Source organism: Canis lupus, chromosome 14, assembly GCF_011100685.1.
Source record: "Canis lupus familiaris isolate Mischka breed German Shepherd chromosome 14, alternate assembly UU_Cfam_GSD_1.0, whole genome shotgun sequence".
In the NCBI taxonomy this organism is placed as follows: domain Eukaryota; kingdom Metazoa; phylum Chordata; class Mammalia; order Carnivora; family Canidae; genus Canis; species Canis lupus.
The window spans coordinates 26,321,793-26,347,807 of record NC_049235.1 but is presented as its reverse complement, the minus strand read 5'-3'; the positions used below and the strand labels follow the sequence as shown (position 1 = coordinate 26,347,807).

The 26,015-nt window shown below is 36.1% G+C and overlaps 1 protein-coding gene across 4 annotated transcripts in view; it reads left to right on the top strand.

The window, feature by feature from the left end:
- Positions 1 to 26,015, top strand: part of THSD7A (thrombospondin type 1 domain containing 7A) — a 428,410-nt gene that overhangs the window by 384,493 nt on the left and 17,902 nt on the right. For all 4 annotated transcript variants that reach the window (XM_038556951.1, XM_038556952.1, XM_038556950.1 and 1 more), the window contains 10 exons: positions 2,739 to 2,917; positions 5,621 to 5,626; positions 7,260 to 7,393; positions 12,168 to 12,321; positions 13,923 to 14,067; positions 15,439 to 15,554; positions 19,055 to 19,172; positions 19,415 to 19,560; positions 19,980 to 20,154; positions 24,490 to 24,663. In XM_038556951.1, the coding sequence (XP_038412879.1) occupies positions 2,739 to 2,917; positions 5,621 to 5,626; positions 7,260 to 7,393; positions 12,168 to 12,321; positions 13,923 to 14,067; positions 15,439 to 15,554; positions 19,055 to 19,172; positions 19,415 to 19,560; positions 19,980 to 20,154; positions 24,490 to 24,663 (1,347 nt within the window). The remainder of the gene's footprint in view (positions 1 to 2,738; positions 2,918 to 5,620; positions 5,627 to 7,259; positions 7,394 to 12,167; positions 12,322 to 13,922; positions 14,068 to 15,438; positions 15,555 to 19,054; positions 19,173 to 19,414; positions 19,561 to 19,979; positions 20,155 to 24,489; positions 24,664 to 26,015) is intronic.

Below are 26,015 nucleotides of genomic sequence, written 5' to 3'. Positions count from 1 at the left end.
ACCCTATCCCAAGTGAACTGTATCATGATGTTTGGGGTTGCTGGAAACCTGTACTTTTAGCATGTGTTCTAGGTAATTTATGAAAAGGCAAGGCTAGGAAATATTGTGTAATAACTGGCTAGCTTTTTAACACTTCTTAACAGAATATTTTGGTCACAAGCTTATAGGTTAAATTTGTCATATTGGTTTTTAGGTGGTCTTGTTTCACAATAATAAAATAAATCAGTGTTTGCTGATTCTCTTATGAATCTGCCTACAATAAAAAGAATGAAATCCTTAGGAATAAATTTAACAAAAGAAGTTCAAGATGTATCCACAAAAACTACATTGAAAGAAATTACAGACCTAAATAAATGGAAAGTATTCCCATGTATCTGAATTGTTAAGGTGGCAAATTGATCGAGTTCTTCAACACAATTCCTATCAAAATCCTAGCTGCCATTCTGAGTGAAAATTGACAAGCTGATTCTAAAATTACCTTAGATTTTGCATATGGAAATGCAAGGGACCCAAAAAAGCTAAAATTATCTTGAAAAATAAGAACAAAGTAGGACTCACGCATCCTGACTTCAAACCTTACTACAAAGTTACAGTACTCAAGATGGTGTGGTATTGGCATAACGATCAATGGAATGACATTTAGAATCCAGATATTAACTTTTACATTTGTGGTCAACTGATTTTCAGCAAAATAATTCAATGTATAAAAAATAGTATTTTCAACAAATGGGCCTGGTATAACTTGATAATCACATACAAATGAATGAAGTTGGACCCCCTTACAACTTTTACCATATACAAATATTAAGTGAATCACATACCTGAATGTGAGAGTTAAAACTGTAAAATCCCTAGAAGAAATCATAGGTGCAAATCTGAATTACCTCAGATTGGGTAATGGTTTCCTAGATGTGACATCAGAGCCCAAGCTCCCAAAGAAAAAAAAAATAGGTAAATTGGGCTCATTGACAGTTACAACTTTTGTTCTTCAAAGAATACTAAAATAAAAAAGACATGTTTTGACAAATGTAGAAATTAGGACAGTTATACCTTGCTAATGGTGGTGTAAAGTGATGTGCTTTGGAAAACAGTTTGGCACTTCCTCAAAAAGTTAAATATAGTTATCATATGACCCAGCAATTCCACTCCTAGATATATGCCCATGAAAATTAAAAGCATGTCCACACAGAAACCTATACACAAATGTTCACAGCAGCATTATTCATAATATACAAAATAGGGAAACTAAAATACCCATACACTTATGAGTGGATAAACAAAATATGATCTGTCCATTCAATGGAACACTATTCAGTCATAAAAAGGAATGAAGTACTAACACATGCTTGAACCCTCACAAAGATGAATCCTGAAAACATTATACTAAGTAAAATAAGCCAATTGAGAAAAGCCACATAATGTTTGATTTCATTTTAGGAAATGTCCAGAATAGGTGCATTCTCAGGGACAGAAAGTGGATGAGTGGTTGCCAGGTAATGGGGGAGGAGAAAATGATAACCCTCTGCTAACTGATAACCCTCTGCTAATGGCTAGAGGGTTTCTTTATGTGGCAATGGAAATGTTCTAAAATTAGATAATGGTGATGGTTGTACGACTTGGTGAATGTATTAAAAACTGAGTCATGAGCTGATTTTTATCGTATATAAATTATATTTCAATAACAAAATTGTAATCTACCTAGAGTCCCCTAGTACAAGTTGTCTATATTATCATTTTCAAAATTGAATCCTTGATGGCTGATGTAAAATGGTATAAGAACAAACCCTCTGCATATCAGAGTATTACACAGAACAACTATGCTTTTGACTCTTGACCGTAGGAAATTTAGCTTTTCCACGTATTTGCCTGGAGAGTATATACAAGTGATAAATTGATGTTTGAAATGCCAACTTGGTAATAAGGGACTGTTCCAGGAAAATGCACCCATTTCTCAAATCACATCTGTAGACTATTAAGTTAATTGGCTGTGTGATTTGATGAAATGAGTGCTGGACTAGACCCCATCTTTTACTGTGTGATCCTCCACTTGTCAATTATCTTTCTGCATTTGTTTTCCTATCTGTCCAATAGTATATCAATACGTATCCAATACATTTATAAGATTTTCAAGAGAATCAAATGAATATAAGATGTGAAATTGTTTTTTAAATTGACAGCACTGAAAATTATGAGACATTATTTATTTAACATCCTTCATTTTTCTTCTCCAGATCTGATTTGCAAAGAAGGGGAAACATAAGGTGCTAAGTTAAATGGTTCCTTTTGGATGTTGATTGAGAGGGTCTGTCTTTCTTCTTGAGGAAGAACTTTGCATGGACTCAAACACTTGGACTTGTGTGACATTAACAGACAGAATTTTACAGAAAACTGTTATAATTTTTTTAATGTATCATTCTGACAGCATGAGAACGATATAGCAGCAGACAGGTTATTGTCAATTAAACACGAGCTGTCAGAAAGTCAGAAATGCTGAAATATGGTGAGCATGAATCCTAAGCAGATCATATGGCAGCTGCTCAGCTGTTATTTTAACAGAGTCACTGTATGTATGTGTCATTTTCCTGCAGAATTTCAGTCTCTAACAACGCAGACATCTTTGCATTTGCATGTTGCTGTCAAGTCAAACTTGGACCTTCTAAGTGAGCTAGAATGGTGGGTGGTAGTGGGCAAGTGACATGTGGAGAAGATGGCTCTCATCTGATTTTTTTTCCATGCAGGTTACATTGAAGAGGCCTGCATCATCCCTTGTCCTTCCGATTGCAAGCTCAGTGAGTGGTCCAACTGGTCTCGCTGCAGTAAGTCCTGTGGAAGTGGTGTGAAGGTTCGGTCTAAATGGTTGCGTGAGAAACCATATAATGGAGGGAGGCCTTGCCCCAAGCTGGACCATGTCAACCAGGTATTCTCTACCACTGATTTTAATTAACGTATTATTTAGATTCACGTGATCTATTTTTTTCTCCAAAATGGAAATAAATAATAACCCTGAGTAAGACATTTAACCCATTGAATCCTTAGAATGCCTGAGTAAATAGAGGTATGTTGTTAAAATCCCAAATCAGATATATTATCTTTGCATTAGGAGATTTAGTACCTTGCATGTACATGCATATGAATATAATTAAGTGGAAATTAAAATGACACCTACCTTTAAAATAATGTCATAAAATTGTATCTAGCTGTGTGCTAAGAGCAAGATTGTCTCATTATTATAGTTCCCCTAGACTCTCAGAAAAGATATCTCAATTACCAACTACTTAAATTAAAATGAAAGAAAGCATTTGGATTTGGGTCTGAAACTAGGAAATCTCTCTCTCTCACACACACACTCTCACTCTCTCCCTCCCTCTCCCATCCCTCTATCTTTCCTTCTTGAAATAATAAAGGTGGAGGGGTACTTCCTGGATGGCTCAGTTGGTTGAGTGTCCAACTCTTAATTTCAACTTAGGTCATGATCTCAGGGTAGGTAGTAACATGGAGCCCCTCGTTGGGCTCCACGCTGAGTGTGGAGCCTGCTTAAGATTCTCTCTCTCCCTCTCCCTCTGCCCCTTCACACTCTCCCCCTTTCTAAAAAAATAAAACTAGGAAATATATATTGAATGTTCATTTAAATTTGCTTGATATAAAATAAGTTGAGAAAAAAGAAAAATAAAGATGACCTCAAAGTCAGTGTACCAACACTATATACCAATTTAGTCTTTGACCTTTTGAGTTTTATTTGGAACTTTATTTTATTTTTGTATCCTCACTTCATTAGCTGCAGTTAATAGTCGTTACTTGTGCCCTATTGGAGATATAAAATGAAAAGACTAATAGAGGGAATTATGACTAATTTAAATGTAATATAAAATATAGACAATTATTATCATGATTGACCTATATGTGAACTAACAAAGAATAAATTTAATATTGTATTTGTAGATGTTAAGATATGTATTTATATTGTTACAATCAAATGAACCAAGTCATATATATATAAACCAACCTTAAATATGTAGATAAGTTTCAGGCATACATAAACTCATTTTAATCTCCAAACACACTGCCTACCAGTACACATACTTTACTTCCCAAATTAACTTAAATTGTTAATGATAATAAAGATAAACTGTAGGATGTTCCCCTCTACCTGCTAAATGGAAGGCTATCCAATTTGTGAATCTCATGAGAAAGCCAATTAGATCTTCAAAAATAATAAAGTAAAATAAAGGGACAGTCTAGAGAAAATCAAAATACATTTTGAATAAAGAAATTAAGGACAAAGAAAGTGGAGAATTAAATGCCATAGGAAGTACTTCTCTGAAAAAAATCTTGATTTTTTTTCCCCCCGAGTGAAGTTGCTGAATATGCCCTTAAGGTCAGCCATTGGTGACTAGTACACTACACTGCTGCCATCTACTGGTGAATGAGTTTTCCTGCCAGAGTGAATACTTGCAAACAAGAAATTTCGGTTAACATAACCCAAAAGAAACAAAATAACTGAAATGCAAGGTTTAAAATGTAAATATTTTTCTACAAGTTTTGAAATTTTAAAGTTCCATTGGTAAATTTGAATTGTAATAAATTCTCATCCATTGCCCTAATAAAGAGAAATTCTACAGAAATGTTCAGGGTGTGTGTGTGTGTGTGTGTGTGTGTGTACAGCCAGTCAACCTCTCAATTAAAATGAGCTGTGTTTGCCTCAGCATTGTTTTTACTAGTGAATTTTCAAAGGTTCAGGACCTTCTGCCAAGTTTTCTTTGCTATGAAAAGTCTTCTACCTAAGCCATTTTTCTGTCACTCTCCAGCTCTGATAAAATTTAATACAGAGTTTGATGGAGACATTCAGGTACTTGTTAATCAGCTTACTGGTGACATATCAAGGCATTAACAACTAAAAATTAAAGCTAAAATGAGAAGTAATAGATTCCTACTATCTGAGTACAAATGTTCTACATTTAAAAATAGAAATTCCTAGGATTTTATCACCAAAATATTAGGAAAGTAAAGAATATGCAAAGGTTTGTGTTAACTTTGAAAATTGCAAATCACATGGATTTTTTACTACAATTATACATTCCTCAATAAAAAAATCAGAGGTCCATTGACTTGAAAATGGTTTTGAGGTACCATTTTCTAACTGAGGAAGCAAATTCTCATTTCCCAAGAAATGTAGATGGATGGATTGATTAAAATCAATAGATTAATCAAGCAGTCTATGGATAGATTTCACTCACAATTTGCATCACAGAGTAGTTGCCATCATTCATCAGTCCCCCCATCATTCATCAGTCATACATACATATGGTATGTATTTTGAGGACTACTCAGTGTCTTAAGATTTCTTCATCCTGCCCATCTAATCTTTTCCTTGACCATGAAGTTTGCAATACTCATTTATGTATTTCAACTTTAAACAATAATAAGGAGTTGCTTTTTCTCTCCCAAGGCTTAATAAAGATATTCTAATAATTTACCCCCCCAAAAAAGAAAAATAGACTTTTATATGTGGATGAAATTATATTTTAAATGTAGAATATGAATGTTTTCATTCAGCATACTGACACTTTTTCCTTATCTTTTTCCTCTCCCTTTTCTTCAATCCTGCTGAATGCCACCCCAGGCACAGGTAAGAATTCCTACACCCCCTGGTTCCTGGTAGGCTACTACTTGTTTTCCTTTTTCTCCCGACTCCAGAAAATGTATTTCATTTCCTGCTATTGTCTTTTATCTTTTACAGGGAGAAAATATCATATTTTCTATAAAATTTTTGTTCTGCAGCTGTTCCTCCCCCCCGCCCCCCATCCACCGTCCCCCTGGCCCAGCATGCCACCTGTGTTTTCTCACTTTATTATCAGGGCTGAGGTTCCGGGGTGGGGGGAACAAGCTTCACTTCACCAGCCCTGACAAGGCAGTGACACCTCTTGTTAATGCTGTCATGCTTCTCAGAGGGAAAGGGAAAGGCACAGGTGGGCTGAGGGTCGGTGGCAGGAAGTCGCTCTGAACTGGTTGGTATTCAGTCCAGTGGAGGAGATTCACATGAGCGCCATCAAAAGATTAGGAGAAATGCATTTCTCCTTCAATGTTTCCCTTCCTCACAAATTGTAGGGTCATGTTTTACTGGGTTGTATTTAGTCCTATTTTAATACAGTACCCCATGTGAAGGTGACCCTGTATAACAATGATGGATTCCTATTCCAGCACTGTATATTCTTTATTCTTACTTGCAATAGCTCAGCTTTATTCATTCACTAAAATTTGCACAAAAGAATAGCACCAAAGGGCTATTTATATCTATAGTTTCTGGAATTAGTTACGTAAAATATACATACACTAGTGTGTGTGTGTTGTGTGAAATAGGAAATAGAGTTGAATTACCCTAGATTTTGAAATTATTTTAAAAGACATTTTTCTTTAATGGTTGACTCAGCTGTGTTGCAGTGGATTACGGTTTATTTTATTCCCTCGATTTAGTCATTCTTCTCATTGAGAAAAAGAGTAATTGGTTCATTGTTCTAAAATCCTGAAACCAAACATACCAGTCTAAATGTGAGACTTTCAGCCTTTATGGTCACCAAAGCACAGACAGTTTGCTTTGTGTCATGTGACGCTCCCTGCTTTGAGCTGTAGCTGTGTAATATGAGGCCGATTTCAGACCTTGCTTCCAAGCCCTAAATGATTGAAGGTTACTTTTTAAATGGTTTTGTTTCTTGTTATCATCTAATTTAGTTTTACATATGGAATGCAAAAAATATACAAATTCTTATTGCTCTATACATTCACTTGGAAAACAGGCCAAGTTATATTTCTTTGAAAACAGTTACTTTTATATGCTCATTTAATTCATTAATTCATTTATTCATTCATCTATCCAACAAATCTCTATAGAAGGCCTAACATACGAGCACTCTGGCCTAAGTATTGAAGACACACAACACCGTGAACAAGACAGATGGCCCATGAAATCAGCACTGCGTGGTGAGGATCAGTACAGGAACGTACCCAATATGTCCCGTGTGCTCCATTGGGTCAGATGTACCACTGTCATGTAATATAGGATCAAGGGAATACGACACAGCTAGCCTTTTACTTCTAGAACTCTCAAGAGAGTTTCTATATTCCCATCTTAGAATAATGAACAATAAAGGAGAGGAGTGAAAATAGTGCAACAAGAATACAATGTTTGTTGTGATGTTCCGTGCTCCTGCCCACTCTCAGCGGGTTCCCTGAGGAGAAATCCCAGAAAACTGTGTGTGTTTCAGGTGTATGAGGTTGTCCCTTGCCACAGCGACTGCAACCAGTACATATGGGTCACAGAGCCATGGAGCATCTGCAAAGTGACCTTTGTCAACATGCGAGATAACTGTGGAGAGGGTGTGCAAACCCGAAAAGTGAGGTAAGAGTGAGCCTCATTGTGCAGAAACAGAACACACTACCACCTCCCAGCCTCATGTAGGCCAGCGTGGGGCTCTCACTCCTCCCTGGTCTCCTGCATTAAACTCTCTTTAGTTTTATTTCCAGGGAATCTGTGTTCATGGAATATTCTAAGGGCATCTGCTTCAAGCAGCAAGTTGTCACACTGGGCCTCCTGACAGGAAGCCTCACTTGAAGGTCCTCCTGAAGAGAAGGATACTCATCGTGAATGCAAGCTGAATGAATGCAAATTTTTCCAACCCCAAAAACTTTGTTCTTAAAAGCCAAAAAGATTTCTGTCTGCTTTTTAGTGATAATCTGTGATAAACCCTTGCTCCTTTGTGTCATCCAAATGGCTAACTTTTGAATATTCCCACCTTCCTCCAGGAAGCCTTCCTAATACTAAGTGCTGCTCATTTGTTCTATGACCATGCCACCTAGGAGGCAACCACCAGCCACGTGGGGGCTATTTCACTTTAAGTTTAAACTGGTTAAAATTAAATTAAATTAAATTGAAAATATGTTTCCTCAGCCACTCTGGACATATTTAAAGTGCTCAATAGCTGAGGAGGCTAATAGCTATGCTGTCAGACAGCAGAACTATAGAGCATTTCCATCATCACAGAAAGTTCTGTTGAGTGGTGTTGCTGTACAGTACCCCACTTCCCCCTCATTGTTTTGAAAAGATCCATTTACCATCTGTTGTTTTTATTAAACTCTATAATTTTCTCCAGAGACCTTGTCATATTTATAGAAATTTCCTAACACCTAATACAATTTTGATATTCATTAAATTTTCCCTCCAGTATCTGCATATGACTCTTAAGGGCTCTGGAACCCTACAAAACAAGTCTATGAGTTTTATTATCTCTACTTTGTGGAGTAGATTCAGAAGTACTGAGTAATTTACCAAGAACACTCATCTAGTAAAGTGACAGAGTTGTCACTCTTTATACCAGTTTCTTCTAACCCTGCCGAGTGATACACGGTAAAGACAAGTGTAAAAACATACAGAATTTGACCACTCATCTAGTGGACAAGCCCACTGCTACTCATGACCTAACTTTTCATGAATTTAAGATTTATGTTTCCCAATAGAAAAGTTGAGTGAATTAACATTTATATCGTAAAACTTTGGCACACTGTATAATTTGCTTCCAATAAAAATAATGTTTCTTTTTTCACAAGCCCTCTGAACTCTTAAGCTATTTTTCTGAGGAACTTAATAAAGGTAGATGAGCAATTAGAAGGTAACAAGTTGATAGGGAAACATAGGGAAAAGACAGAGATTCCATTTTCCACCATTCCCTTGCAAATTCAAAATTTCTCCTCCAAATTTAAAAATATTTTCCTTATAAAAATATTTTGATCAAGTTGGGTTTTTCATTAGTAAGAAAAATTATAATACTGTTTCTTTCAATTTTCTCTTCAATGATCTGTGTACATGCTTTTTTTTTTTGCTTTATAAATAATACTCTCAACATTTCCAAATACATCTTAAGCAAAGTAACTTTTGAGATCTATTCATTTTCTCAGTAAACATCTTTAATGTCAATAGAGAAAAGGGAAGGTCAGTATTGATTGTGATCTCTGATCATGTAATAATGTTTCTATTTGTTACTGATTGAGTAGTAAACCTCTCTAACCTTATCCTCTGCTAATTAAGGTCAAAATGTCTTGCTTATATGCAAGCATTATGTGACATTTCAGGATAGAAGAGTCTATAAGAGAGCAAGTACCAATTTATCCAGTGTCATTCTTTTTCTTTTAGGATGATATGACATATCAAAGGCTGGTGGCAGAAGTGATTTTTCCTGGTGGGAAGGGATATTTTTCACAGACATTTTTTTTTTTTTTTTTAGAATTTCTAGCACATGGTGATAATAAAAAACAGGTAATAAAGAGCAAGGGATTTGATTATCTTTATTGTTGCTTTTAAATTCTCTGCAGACAATGTACCCCTTTACTGTCATACCTATGACGGGCCTCAGGCCCTGCTCTTTGCCTCCAGCTTGGTTCTGAACTATGTATTTCTAATACAGTTCAATTTTTCTCACAGCATAATTCCTTGTCCTGTGGAAAGGAGAAAGGCCAAGAATTTGGAGGAAACCAAATGAACTTAAAGTGCTTTAGTGCTTTCCTTTGTGCTGAAAACCTGATGTGAATCTTGATTCTGTATTCTAGAGTGATTTTAAAAACTAATACCAAATAAAGTAAATAAAACATAAATAATTTGAATATCAACAATAAGGACATTTTTAACAATCGTGGCATATTGAAGTGATGACATTCAAATATAGTCATTAAAAATAATACCTTTGTTGGGGCACCTGGGTTGCACAGTTGGTTAGGCACCTGACTCCTGGTTTGGGCTCCTGTCCTGATTTCAGGCTCATGAGATTAAGCCCCTGAGTTGCTGAGCAAGGAGAAGAGTTGGCTTGAGTTCTCTCTTCCCTCTATCCCTCCCCCCTCAAATAAGTAAATCATTTTTTAAAGATTTTATTTATCTATTAGAGAGAGAGAGAGAGAGAGAGAGAGAGAGAGGCAGACACAGGCAGAGGGAGAAGCAGACTCTATGCAGGGAGCCAGACGTGGGACTCAATCCCGGGTCTCCAGGATTACGCCTGCCCTGGGCAGAAGGCGGCACTAAACTGCTGAGCCACCCGGGCTGCCCAAGTAAATCATTCTTAAAAAAAGAATTATATCTTAGGAAAATAGTTGGTGACAGGAAAAGATGTTCATATTATTGTTTTTTTAAATGGTACAAATAGTAGATAAAATTTGCTCTATTTTATGAAATGAAATATATGCTTAAATAGAATAGTCTTTAAAGAGTGGTTTTCTCTGAGTGATTTTTTGTTTTTGTTTGTTTCTTCTGATTTTCCTAAGCTGAATGAATTAGCTATGTAATAAAAAATTAAAGGAGAAAAGCCTGTGAAAATGTAGTTTTATGTACATAACTACTTAATAGAGTATTGAACATCTGTCTTTAACTCTGGATCAATAGGTAATTTTGCAAGTTAATCCTTGTACCCTGTGTCAATGACTAGCATGAATACAATCTTTTCTTGTAAGTGACAAACTTATCTTTTGAGCATTAAATTTTGTTCCATGTCATCCCAAAGCTGCTCCACATCCTCTCAAAGTTGCCGTCAACAGAATATTTTCTAAATGCCACTGAAGAGAGAACTTTTTCCTGGGAAGCTGAAAGTCTCCCAAAGAAATTTATATTTTTTTCTTTAGCAATGAAATCAAATAAATACCTACCTTTGCATATTTTTGTGGTCTCTCTTTCCTATTTTTATCCATCCACACCAAAAAGTGCAGAGGTGGGTTTTCGTAGAAGTATTTTTTTTCAGACTACAAACCCAATTAAGACATGAGCAACAGCACAGTTTTCCAGTCATTAAATGTATCCCATAGGAAAACAACATTTCTCTTAAATTGGGCAGCACTGTATAGAAAGGTATTTCTGCAGAGGAGATTTATAAAGATGCAAAGTCCCCACTGATTGTAAATCCTTGGGAACGGTGAGATTCCAGGTTTAACTGATAATGTAATTTAACCTAGAGTTTAAAACATGGCAATGGGTTTGAGAGGCTTAAGAACTCAAGCCTGCTTTTAGCTCTAGCAATGCATTCTCTTCCCAAACCCATTACTTTGGTTGACCTTCTCTGAGTTATAGATGAGGGATAAAGTTTTTCCCTTCCACTAGAAAAGTGCCTTGAGAGATTATTAATTATGCTAAGAGTGAAGTCTGGTACTAACCATGTTAATTAGATCCCCAAGAGATAAGTAAGCGAGACTTCCATGACTGCTTACAAAAGAAACATATAAGGTGGTTGAATCTGTTCTGTTAAGAAGAAAACTACCAATTAAAAAAGGCCAAGATAAAAAACAAAACAAAACAAAACAAAACAAAAAAAAAAAAAAAGGCCAAGATATATGAAAGATTCAAACAACCATATTTAGAGAATTTGTGCTATTATTATTACTATAATTGTATTTTCGCTTCTGCCTTTCTTTTAAAGTTATCAGCATATAGGAGGCTAATATTACTTTTTAGTGACAAAACAACTTGATAAATTCCATCAATTACTTTAGAAAATATTTCATGAAACCTCTAGGAAAGTTCAGTGTGCCTCATCTTCCATCATCTATGAATCTACCTTCTCTATGGAATCTGCCATTTCCAAAAATAAGCCCCTCAGTGAATCTCTGTGGACCATTCCTCATTAGTTGCTGCATCATACACGAGTATAAAAGGCCCTCTTTGGGACACCTGGGTGCCTCAGCAGTTGAGCCTCTACCTTTGGCTTGGGGCGTGATCTCAGAGTCCCAAGATTGAGTCCCACGTCGGCTTCCTGCAGGGAGCCTGCTTCTCCCTCTGCCTATGTCTCTGCCTCTCTCTGTGTGTTTCTCATGAAAAATAAATAAATAATCTTTTTATTTTTTAAAGACCTTCTTCCTTCAGAGGAAGACATACTATAATCCATACAGTGGCTATAATTTTAAAAGATTATGATGATACAAGCAATCGTCCATTTTATATCATGCTGAAGCTCTGCCAGTATTTATAGGAGGCAGAGATCCTTTTATGTCTTCATGTTTGGAGAATTTTATTAAATGCAAACATTCCCACCTCACAACCCCATAACAATGTTTTAGAGCCATCCTATCCTATGGGTTGGCCATCGTTCTAATTGTCCTGGTTCCTTCAGGAACCTTCATTCCTGAATAGGTATGGTTTTTTTTAGATGCATGCAGAACACAGCAGATGGCCCTTCTGACCATGTAGAAGATTACCTCTGCGATCCAGAAGAGATGCCCCTGGGCTCTAGAGAGTGCAAATTACCATGCCCTGAGGATTGTGTGATATCTGAATGGAGTCCATGGACCCGCTGCACTTTGGTGAGATGATTAACCATTTATCAATAGTGTTTACTTAATTCTTTACCACTAAAGCTTTAGAGCTATTAAAAAATAATAATTACTAAATTAGTTACCAAGGCGAGAGTGTTTTCTTCGCTACCTCATTCCATGTGACTGTGCCATTTAAAGTCAGCAGTGTTTTGACTCACACTGGAACAGCTCAACCACTTGCCAACTTCACACTTCTCCACCATCCTCCTAGACCTACAGAAAATGCCTTCAAATTGGCGTATAAGTACATAGGATGTTAAAAACTGCACTGGTGATAATGATCCCCTCCAGGTAAAGGGAAAAAGAATGAAGCTCCAGTAAAGGTACTTTAATGGTGTCGAGTTATTTTCATCCCTTGCTTTTTGCCCAATCCATTTTATTTAAATTGTAGGAATAATCTTTCACACAGTGGGTGTACTGCAGCAGGAGTATTGACACTAAAACACCAAAGATTCTGGCAAAAAAAAAAGGGACTTGAAGGAAGAAAGCTGTGTGTCAGTGAATCTCTTTCCACAGACTGACTCTGTGTCTCTGTGGGTCTGGAAAACCAGCTGAGAGTTTCAAATAACACAAAGCTTCTAGATTTCAACAGCCCATAGGGGTTCTTCCACGGGACCCTGGGAAGAGTCATTTAAAACAGAAGTGGCTGAGAATTTAGGATATTTGGCTTGGCCCAGGCACCGTTGTACAGCGGCACAATTCAAAATGGCATCAAATGTACAAGAAGAATACATCTAATGTGGAATTAATTTGCTAAAATACAATATAAGACAGTCTCAAAGAATTTATGATGCATGTTTTCAAGGTGAAATGAATTTTCTATCTCCGCGTTAACATTATTAAAGGTGTTAATTAGCAGCCAACTGATAGAGCAGTAGCAAAACAGGGCTGCTGGTTGACTTGGATACAGGTTAAATAGCAACAAAGAATCAACTGTATCACAAGGGCACGCAAATGATTTTCTACTCTAATTCTATAGCATCAGATCTGAGTTCCTGTTCTTAGAAACCAGATGGTTGCAGAACGAGACTCTGCCAGTAGCAGAAAGGCAAGCTAGTCTTTTTTAACTGCTGAATATGTGCCCATTAGGAAAACCAAGATCACTAAAAGCTAGTTATTGAAAGTCAATCTTAAGATGGTTTTCCAGGTCCAAGAAACTAGATAGATATATAGGTAGATGATGGGTAGATAGGTTGTCATTTCTGTGTTTGTGGTCTACAACAGCTAATATGTTCCCCCTTAAAATAGTTGTTCAGGTACAGAAACTGTATGCAATTTATTGATTATTAATTCTATATTAGTGATCTGCAATAATTAATATGATCATATGTATGTGTTTGCATATATGTGATATGATATATCTATTAGCATTTGACACACAGACTCTTAAGCATCTTATGGCTAGATGGGACGTCAGAAACTCATCTGACACGATGATTTTATAGATGAGGAAACTGAGGTGTATGAGACCCTTCAAGTTAGTCAGTGGCCTAGACACTCTTACTCCTGCTCCAGTGCTCTCCCTAATATACTAGTTCTTGTATGGCTAGGTATTCACCTTTCTGAGGAGTTGTATTATTCTTTGTCAGCCTTGCAGTCAAAGCAGTTTCCGGCAAAGGTCAGCTGATCCCATCAGACAACCTGCAGATGAAGGAAGAGCCTGCCCTAATGCTGTTGAGAAGGAACCCTGTAACCTAAACAAAAACTGCTTCCACTATGATTATAATGTAACAGGTATGTGCATAGTCATCTCATCAATCACCAAGCTAAAGGCCAAATCCCATGTCTTTCAGCTCAGTAGCATTCCTGTAAGTATTGTTCATCTCCATCTATGTCCCTTTTGGACATGCTGCTTACTTTCCCAGAGATCACTCTTTATTTAAAGACAGAGATATTTATCTATTTTTAATAAACATCAAGATATGGAGAATGAAAATATCACACAAATACTGAGTGCTTAAGGTAGAGTGTGAGGTAGAGTGTGAATAGTCTAAGTGATCCTATATAAGACATCCTCCCACTTTGGGAAGGTGCAAGTAAAAGATATATCTTTCCCAGAAGTATCAGGTTTATTGAAAGATAAACATCTTCTCTAGAAGATGTTTAATAGCTATAACATACTGGGACAATAATTCTAAGCATGATTAGTCTGATGTGAAAATGTCAGCAATCTTAACCTACAAAAAAATGTAGGAAGAAGATACAGACATTTCTGTATTATCAAAGGTACAGATGAAAAAAAGATGAGTATTGTTTTTGTGTTTTTTTTTTCAGAAAAAAAGACATTATAAACCATTTTTTCCATAACCCTCATCCTCATACCATCAAGGCACATTCTCTAGGAAAGAAGAGGGTGTGTTAGTTTATATGATGTGGGAAACATTGAAGCTGCTTGTGAAGTTTTTCCCAAGTAATTCTCACACTGAAGTGAACTCCAGGCCTTGTACAATAACACACAGCAGTCAGATTGGCTTTTTGTTTCCTTAGGTTTTTCTCTTCAATTTCTTTTGATGATACAAAGAAGTCACAGTTCTCTGGGACATGCTAAGCTAAGCTACTCTGGAAAGAAAGATGAATGAATTATTTTGCAAAAGACATGAAATAAAAGAATTAAATAGATATGGCCAAAGTGATTTTGAAATAAGTGTATATTTTAAAACATTCTAAGTATGGACAGTAAGTGAAATAGTGTTTTATCTGAATATAACTACATGGTTAAAGTGCCACCCGTTAAAATTATGATTGTTTTGCTAAATTAAAAATGTTAAAATTTAAATTTCTACTTTTATTAGGAAAGAAAGTTTTTAAGTGACATTTGATGCAGGCCAAAGTCAGTTCCGCAGTATCACCAAACAGCTAGCTGTCAAGATTATCAAGTAGACATCTGCCTTCAAGAATAATCCCTGTAGTTATGTGCAACCCCAGCAATTCCATTTGACTCTTGATATGTTCAAAGCCAGGACCCATATGCTCTGCATGTGGGATGATTGATTGTGGGGCTTAGAAAGCAGTTGTGAATTAAATATGGGATTCAGGTCATCAGAGTTTCATTTGAAATCTGTTTCATACGTAGCCTTCTGTTCTGATGGGCTCCCTTCCTTTCAGACTGGAGTACGTGTCAGCTGAGTGAGAAGGCAGTTTGTGGAAACGGCATTAAAACAAGGATGTTGGATTGTGTTCGAAGCGATGGCAAGTCGGTTGACCTGAAATATTGTGAAGAGGTGAGGGGATACTGTGTTATATCTCTGCAAGTAAATTCTTCCCTAATAATTTCAATTCATGCTGAGCCAAGTGACCTGTGCTCAATGCAGCTCATTGCCAGCAGATGTTTTTCTGTACTACTCAGAGGCTGCTAAGCACCCTCTTGAAAAGAAACACTGTCCAACTACTGATTTCTACACATAATTTCCTGTATTTTGTTCTGCTCAGAGCCTAAAGGTATGCTAATTAGCCTATTTTGAAAGAAATGCTTGGGGAACAATAAGTAATCAAGGTGAATAAAGGCAATAAATCTTAATCAGACTACTCATCATCTTTTGTAATTCCATGTGAATTTTGTGTTGCCTGGGACACCTGCCAAGAGCCATCATTTATTCTCTCTGTTGCTAAACATTGATCGCATGTGGTTTGGTAGCAGATTTTGATATTAGGATCTAATATCCAGCTGTGAGAGTCTAAGTATTCAGGTCTGGATAAGAGACAGCTTGAAATTCAAACAAAGGAATGAAGTCTGCCATTGTATCTTTGAGGCAAGAATCATTCTCTTTGAGAGAAAATTGTGACTATTAATTCTCCAACTTATAAAAGTCATGTGATCATTTCTAGGTATGACCTTATGAAATGTGAGGAAACATAGTTGTTGGCTTCTCTTAGTGTTCATGAATCTACACTTCACATTGCAATTATTTTGTCTGACTTCAGTACTAAAAGGGTATTCACATTCCTGCCAGGTTTTAACTTCTCCTGCATCTCAGCCCCACTGGGTTAAACATGAACTAAGATAAGAAGAAGCCTCATTAGATCTTGAACACATAGGGAGAAGCTTATGGCCTCATAAGGGTCCAGTAGACATGATGACCATAACTTCTATCTAAACATGCTGGAGCTTATATAAACTGATGGTAAATTGTTCCAATCCCTGAGAAAACTCGAGATGGAAATATCTTAGTCCTTTTCATATCGTTATCATGTGGCTCTAACAACTTCATTATATCTGTCCATGGGAATGGAGCACCCGAGTGTGCTGAAAACAAGTTGTTTACTTAATAAATTCCACTCACTACCATCTTATAATTTAGTGGATTCATTACTTTAATTATAAATTTTATACCTGAATTAATTTTGTCTGGAAACTAATAACATCAAAGTAATGTAACCATTATAAAAATAACATTAGCATTAATGAACATTATTATAGTCCTAGATTGGCTGGAGAGCTTTGATCTACTCCTAGTTGACTAATATATTGCCTTGTTTGCAAATGTACATATAAATGTCTTCCTGGATCAGAATGAAATATACAAGGAACAGCTGAGAGCTTTGTGAAAGCTAAACCCAAATCATACAAAACCAATTTAAAAACATGACTATAGGATAGAGGTATAAATAGAGTCCTTTATTTCTTAAATGAAATGTGAATAAAACCCTAAGATATTTCAATTATCCATAAGCCTAGATAAATTTACTCTTATGCATTAATATCATAATGTTTGAATACTGTGGTGACAATTAAGGTTTCAAATCATAATACTCTAGTAAACACGGTCTTTAAGGAGAATAGTGCTTTCTCTGCAGGAATTGGAATAAACAACTCATATCCCACTTTATCCATCCCCATGGATGCAGTAGTATTAAATCATAGCCCTGAGAAAAGCTGGCTATCTTTTTTAATAATGGATCGATTGCCTACCTACTAATACATGTGCAAACCCTGCATTCAGCGCAACAGCAGTAGCTAACTCTTGCTGCGTCCCTAACAGCCAAAAAGGAAAATGCCATTCCTACCCAACAAAGAGGACAATTAGGGTTAAACCCATCTAGCATTTATATAGCATTTTTTTCTTTGATGTTTTTCTTTATTCACCCAATACCTAGTAATTGGTTTCTCCTTTCCTGTTCTTTGATCCCCGAAGAGATTTCTTTTTCATTTACTTAGACACATATGTTTAGATGAGAGAGCATGAGACAGAGGGAAAAAGGACACAAAAATGTAAGAAAAAAATAGTAGAGGGTTAAAATGTCTCACTACTAGATTCCCAGAAGATCTAGACAAAGACATCCCTCAATTCTGTAGTGAAATAAATCAGTAGTAGCTTAATTCTGTGACTCAAACCCTCTCTTCACCAAACTATTGTCTACCTTAAATTTTACACATCATTTTTAGCCTATAACCACCTTAAGACTCCCTTCTGCAACCTCCCATGACTTTAAGTGACTTTATAAGACTTCAATTAAGTGATACGGTAAATATTTTTATATCAAATACTCAACTTTGTCATTTATTTCTGGCGGAGAATATAATGGGAATACCTGCAGAGGTATGTAGCATATAGTCATTGACCTGATCCTCTCTCAGTGGATAACTTAGAACCAAGAGTTATACTTGAATCACAACATAAGATTTCAGAAAAATTTTCTTTTGCCATCTTTTGCTATGTCCATTAGACAATATAAACTTCTTTTTCATATGGAAATTTTTAAAAAGATCTTGAAAATTCCCAAGGATTATTCCTGCCCCCCCAAATTGTACTTTTCTAACAATGCTCTTAAATATTTCTATTTTCATGTTACTCTGTACCTTGGACTTTTTAACTGTTTGTGATAAATTTGAAATCTCATATTTTAAAGGTAGAAGGATTAAGTAAACAACTCAATGCCAATTAAATGTCACAGTATTACTATCTGATGAGAGGCTAACCAAAACCAGTGAATTATAAACAGCTGCTGAGATCAGTTTAAGAAAAGAAAATCTTTGTATAAAATAAATGTATATAAAATATTTGTAATCAAAAAATTCTAGTGACCCATACTTCCTTTTGAAAAAGATAACATACCTGACAACTAATATTTTATATTATTTCAGTACATTATAATATTAGTTTTTGAGTGGTGATTTGTCCTTCAAACCTTTTGCTTTTCAGTTTAACATCATGCACATGTAAAAATAAATAATAGGGGTGCCTGGGTGGCTCAGCCGGTTAAGCATCTGCCTTCTGCTCAGGTCATGATCTCAGGGTCCTGGGATGGAGTTCAGCTGGGCTCCCTGCTCAGTGGGGAGTCTGTTTCTCCCTCTCCCTCTGCCCTCCGCCCCACTCATGCACACTCTCTCTCACTTTCAAATAAAATCTTAAAAAAACAAAAATAAATAATATCCCAAAGATACAATCCTAAAACTATATATTGGTGATATTTTTGGCTCTTAACTTCTAGAACGTAATCATGCTTACGTCTATTTGCTCCTTGCTTAGGGAAATTCAACCAATTTGGAGACTAAAATTACTTTTTTTTTATTCCTTATTGAAAAAGTTCAACTACATTGAGTAAATGGGCTCTTCCATTCATCCTGTGCCATTTGTTCCCTCTCTCCTGGGTTGAACCACTTCCTATTTGTCCTTTTTATTCTACTCTGCATCTTGCTTTTTGCCTTCCTTTCCCCTTCCTAATGCCACCCTGTGTCGTGCTTCCAGGTCAGTAATGAACAAATCTACCTCTCTCCTTTCAGCTTGGCCTGGAGAAGACCTGGCAGATGAACACATCCTGCATGGTAGAATGTCCCGTCAACTGCCAGCTTTCCGACTGGTCTCCTTGGTCAGAATGTTCTCAAACATGTGGCCTCACAGGTTTGTTTGTACCTGAGTTAATATTAGACTGATAGTCAAGGAACAGAAAATAAAATCTCTCTTGCTTTAAGTCTTACCACATAATCTTCAGAAAGGTTGAATCAGTGTTCTTTCTTTTCAAAACATCTGAGCCTTACCCATTCCTCAGATCCCCTCAGCAAAAAGGTCTGTGATGCCTTCCCTCAAGATAGATGCTTGCACAAATAAATCACTACAGTTGCATCACTTTGTATCTCTTAAAGGGAAAATGATCCGAAGACGCACAGTGACCCAGCCCTTTCAAGGTGATGGACGGCCATGCCCTGCCCTGATGGAACAGTCCAAGCCTTGCCCAGTGAAGCCCTGTTATCAGTGGCAATATGGCCAGTGGTCTCTATGCCAAGTGCAGGTAATCAAATCTCAAGAAGTTGTGTAGAAATGTGTGTTCACTATCTGCAGGGACTTGTTTGCAGAAATATGTTTCAGAGCTGACAGCATGTTTCCTCCTCAAGATTTTAGGTGCCTTGCTATTTTGTAACTGTTTAATTAGTTTTGATAACAAGCAGTCCCTGTCCTGTGTTTTCAAAATCATTTGGAGACTGATTCATTTTAATGAAAATTTATTTGCCTGTCTTTGGCTAGAAAACAAATAAATTGTTCACTGTATACTTTATAGCCACTGTCCTCTAGGACTTCTTCCCTAGGGTTACAAATGCTTCTTTAACTGCTCATAAATCAAAATCAGTGGTGCAGAGATAACTGTAAGTGATGAGCTCACTAATCAATTATTTTTCTTTTCCTAATTAGTTATTTCTTCCTGCATTCCAGGATGCCCAGTGTGGCGAAGGGACGAGAACAAGGAACATTTCTTGTGTAGTGAGTGACGGGTCAACTGATGATTTCAACAAAGTGGTGGATGAAGAATTCTGTACTGACATTGAACCCATAATAGATGGTAATAAAAAAATGGTTCTCGAGGAAACCTGCACCAAGCCTTGCCCAGGTGACAATAGCAAAACACAATTCATAGTCTGGTCATTTCTTACTAGCACGAGGGTTGAGAAGGGGTTGCATCTGTAATCTAAGTTAAAGGCATGTCAGCAAGTCTTCTCATTCAATAGTGTCTGTGCCAATAACTGGACACTATAGTGTCGATGAAAGGGGGCTACTGCCTTGTTGCTGCCAACTAAGGGTGAAATCTAGGTCTCCCATGTGGCCTCTGCTTATCCTCACCTACCTGGAGTTTTAACACCTGCAGGTGTTGGCAGTTAAGGCCATAGGCTTGTGCTTGAGTGGGAAAGTATGAAAGAGAATTTGCACCTATTTAGAATTTCCAAGAGAGAGAGAAGAAGGGTCTAAGCACATAAGGACTAAAGAAATATTTAAGTCCTTGTAATGAAGGCTCACTCTGGGTCCTGAATAGAATCAACAACAAATCCACACCTAGATATATTGTATTAAAACATAAACTGTAGAGAAATAAGTAGTAAAGAATTATGAGAAAAAAGCAGATTACGTGCAACTAGAAGACAAGTAGAATTATGATAGAATTCTTCTTGGTTACAATGAAAGCCCAAAGACAATGGAATACAATGGAATATATGCAAAGTGTGGTGGAAAATAGCCGTGAACTGAAAATGCTATCCCCAGCAACATCATTCAAGAGTGAGAAAAAATATTAGGGAAGAAAATATTGAAAGAAATTATTCCAACTCAAAGTTGGACACAAGGGGTTCATGAAGTAAAATGTGGAAAGCAAATACTGTATATAAAATAGTTTAGAAATAACTGGTAAACAGTGATAAGCTAATATTTAGGAATTTGGGTTTGGGGCTCCCTGGGTGACTCAGCGGTTTAGTGCCTGCCTTTGGTCTGGGGCGTGATCTTGGAGTCCTGGGATCGAGTCCTACATTGGGGTCCCTGTATGGAGCCTTCTTCCCCCTCTGCCTGTGTCTCTGCCTTCTCTCTCTCTTTCTCTCATGAATAAATAAATAAATAAAATCTTTAAAAAAAAAAGGAATTTGGGCTCGATGCAGAGAACTTTAGGACAGATAGAAGGTAAAAATAAGTTCAATGTCAAGCATGAGCCTAAGGCTTTGAGAAAGATAGGGGCAACAGCTTATTATTAGAACAGGAAAGAGTAAGACTAAAAGTAAATTGCCTATAGTTCACCCTTAGGGGAAAGTTTTTAATCTCCCAATTTGCCTATAAGAAAAATATCAATCTCTTTAAAGAATGTGTTATTTCAAACAAGATCCTCACCAAAATAATGATTTGGCAGACAAATATTGTTTGGAGGCAAAAATAAATCATACCTTTTTTATTTGGATAGTTTTATAAAATTTTAAAGATGGAGAACATATTTTCAAAAGTTTATTTTGATGGGATTCTCTAAACACTATAAAAAGCTGAACATATGGGTTGCTCATTCATTTTCATCAATTTGCTCATTGCTTAGTTAGTAAATTATTTGAGGTGATAATATTGGCAGTTTCTATAGTTTATCAAGATGAACTGAATAAAATTAAGTAGAGCAGTAGATAAAACAACCTGATACTTTGAACTAAGTGCTAGACTTTAAGAGCATTCCTCACTGCATATTCAGTTGTAATAACAGTCTTGTATATACAGATAGTTTCATCTACTTCAGATAAAGAACTATCTTTCTAAAAATCTTACTTTCTAGACCTAGGCTAAGTGTTGCTTCTTAGATATTGCCATACCCACTAATAATAACCTATTCCTGATCCAGCAGTTTCCCCCCCCCCTTCCACTTCCTATCCCCCAAACTGGCCAGATTTCAATCCAGATCTTACACCCAATTCAATTGAATAAAATCATTTTGCTTCACAACAAAAGGAGGTTGAGGCTGTGGCAGCAGATAAAGGTTCTGGGAAGAGCCAAGGACTGAACCTTTGAGCTTCAATGTGCTAAATGGCTGCATAGTTGGTGAAAAGGGATCAAAGCTAAAAGTTGGAAGGCCTATCTCTTCCAAAGCCATTAATAGGACTATTGTGATATCCACAACACAGAGCAGCACTGGCATTCCTTACCAGGCATTAGGGTCGACTTTCCTGTAGAATTTATCCTACTTCTTTTCATTATACTTCCTGCAGTGCGAGTACCCATTCATTTGACTACTATTATCAAGTGTTATTGGGGGCTGGGCACAGAGCTCAATTTTGGAGATACAGTGAGAGACAAATATCCCCTATCCAAATTGAGTTTACTTCTAACAGAAGAGACAGTTTAATCTTAAAGTAACATAAGTAAATACAAGATTGAAATCTGTCCCAAATGACCCAAAGGAAAGCAAGATCCCATAAGACCATCAAACTGGGCAAACACACCACTCTAATTAAATAATTACAAATCCAGGAGGAAGCTGCTCTTCTTGCATGAATTACCATCTATGCATCTCCCTTCCTCTCTTGCTCTAGTTGTCTCTAGTAATGGGTTTGGGAAGCTAGCAATATAGGAGCTACTAGGCTTTAAAGAGTAAAATACTAACATAGGAACACGTATTTCATACACTTGTCCTATTTTTTGCAGGCATAGTATAGTCTGTTATTACAATGGTTTGTATGGTCAACATATAAGAATATGTTTAGTACAAGCTAATGCCTCACTCTTATTTGCTGTTATTAAATTTTTGAGGCCTGATACTGGGTTCTTTGGGAGTAAGGATTATATAATTCACAGACAACTATTTATTTATTGAGTTCTGTTGTGAAATGCACTATGTCAAGTGATATAAGCACAGAGATAAAGCCTACTAGTAAAAAAGGTGTGTTTTGTCTCCATGTAGCTTGCAATTACTGAAGCACAGTTATATTACCTTTAGCTTGAGAGGATTGTTTAAAATTTTAAGTTTCTCCTGCATAATTAAAAACTGAGTAACCCAAAAGTATTTAAACATGCTTCCTAGCTTTTTAACACTTCTAAAATTTACTAGAATTTTCTGCACTTCAGGATGACATTGAATATTAACGACATACTATAAAACAGGTCTACAGAAATCACTTCATTTTATTATTATACATATATCTGTTAGTCAGTAATTCATGTCTGACCAAGATTTCTTAATTATAGCACAAGACATGTTTTCATTAATCAGATCTCCAGGCAACTTTGTGCTAATATTAGACAGCCAGCATAATATAAGGCAATATGAATTATGTATGTGGTATGGCTAGAATAATTAAAATGATAAGAATCCCTATGGATTTGTATCTATCATAATTTACTGTATCCTCTGAACAGTATCACCAATCAGTCCTGAAGAATGGAAGGGTATATAGGAAAGATATATTTCATTAACTCTTCCTTGTTCTCAAAATGGTTGACGATGCTGAACACATGATACACCAGCAATTCCACCCCTAGGTATACACCTAGTAGAAATGCACATATACATTTAAATGACTCATACTAAAATGTTCACAACAGCAGTATTCATAATAGAAAACATTTACAACTCTCCACATGCCCACCTATAGAATGAATATCTAAATTGTGATACCTTCATATAGTGAAATAGAATACAGCAGGAAGAATGATCAAAGTGGAACTACATTAAAACGTGGATCTTGCAAACAAATGAGTGAAATATTTTTTAAAACTTGTATAATTCCATATATAACACAAGAAGCATTTCTAAAACTCTTGAAAATGCCCTGTTGCTTGATTTGGGTATTGGTTCCATGGTTATATAATCAGATTGTGAAAATCCCAACATTTATAATATGTGATAATTTTTCATGTATATTATTTTTTAATAAATAATTGAAAAAAGAAGATGTTGATTGAAGATGTAGATCAGATAAAATTACAAGTATTATTGCCACTACTTCCATTGCTCAGTTGGCTATCTCATCTTCACACCTCTGGCAAGAAAGAGGGAAAAAAAAAGTATAAATGCCAGTTTTCCCAGCCTTGTAGTTCAAGTTCTTTTGAAATTATAAATACCTACCAGACAAATCTTTATGTATATTTAGATTTTCATTGATACTACCAAGTACTTAATAAATCCTTTTACAATAATGACAAGAATGGTGGTAGGTTTTAATCAATTTGTTGTCTCTTAAGAGGAGGTGAATGATAAGGAACAAGCTCCTTCAAGCCATAGTCTATACCCAGTAACATCCATTCCAAAAATAACATTAATGCACGCTTATAAACTACATATGAACTTGCAAATTTAAATACTTATCTAAATCTTGTAAATATCATGTGTGACTAGCATACCAAAAAACATTTCCCAGTGAGATTAAGAAATAAAATTAATATATGGCTGGCCACTGTTTATGGGTATAAACTACAAAACTGTGTTTTACAGGTGACTGTTATCTGAAGGACTGGTCTTCCTGGAGCCTGTGTCAGCTAACCTGTGTGAATGGTGAAGATCTAGGCTTTGGTGGAATACAGGTCCGTTCCAGAGCTGTGATTATACAAGAGCTAGAAAATCAGCATCTGTGCCCAGAGCAAATGTTAGAAACAAAATCATGTAATGGTGAGTGCTACACAATTCACGAAACCTTTTCAATTTAGTTTTATGTTGATAGACAAAAGCCTAAGATATAAAATTTTCTGTTCAATAAGTAATTTGCTAAGATCTTAGGACTGAGAATTAAGTTTGATTCTGAAGTGTAAAAATTTATAGGAGGAAAAATTCACCCTTCATAAATTAGATATAAAATGTAAAAAATGTTTCACAGTTTTATGAGCTACAGAAGACTGAGATAATTAGGAGCACATTATTTGTACACCCAGGACAATCCTGAGCATATATAAATTTAACAATATGCTTTATTTAAATCAAAGGAAACAAGGAAAAATCCACAGCCAAGTGAAAGGCTCTACTATATTCTTGGAAATTGATAAAAGTATTGGCAAGAATTTGACATAGAACATATGAACATACATGTTCACAGTCTATGTGTGTATGTATACACACAAAAAAAGCCATGCACCCAGTATAAACAATACATGAAATTTCTAAGAACCACAGAGCATTAAAATGTCTTAGCTTGTGAACCCAGAGGCAGTCTAAATGAAAACAAAAGAATTTATCGGGCCTTCCTGTTAATGTCTTGAAACAATTAGGGAGTAGGACATTTAATAGCAATAGGAGCCAAAATATTAGTCATTACTGAGAAGTTGGAGGAAAAAGCTTAGAATGTGAGGGAAGAATGCTTAGAATAAAAGCCAAATGGGCTAGATGACTTAAGAATTAGGTGGAATTACCCACCTTGTCAGTCAAATCTTCCCAAGCTTACCAGTCAGATAAATCATTCCATATGTGTTAGGATTGTGTAGGTAATGAAAATGAAATAAGGGCAGCCCGGGGGCTCAGCGGTTTAGCGCCGCCTTCGGCCCAGGACATGATTCTGGAGTCTCAGGATCAAGTCCCGCATTGGGATCCCTTCATGGAGCCTGCTTCTCCCTCTGCCTGTGTCTCTGCCTTCTCTTTCTGTGTGTCTCTCATGAATAAATAAATAAAATCTTTTTAAAAAAATGGAATAAATTCCAAGGAAAGATTTGTTCAACCCAAAATGACAAAATTAGAAATCAATAACAATTGCAAAAGAAATCTCCCCATGCACATATATCAGGAAAAACTAAAAACCACACTTCTAGAGCATTACCAATCAAATGGAATGTGAGAGGCAGCACAGAAGTGCTTAGTAGAGAACTTAAAGCCTTAAATATGTAAATAGGAGGGAGAAAAGTTTAAAATGAGCTAAGCATTAAACTCAAGAGATTTTTTTAAAAAGAAAAAGTAAAATTTAACCAATATAGATAAATACAAATTCAATGAAATAGAAAACAAGATAATCAAAAGCCAATAGTTGACCAAAACTA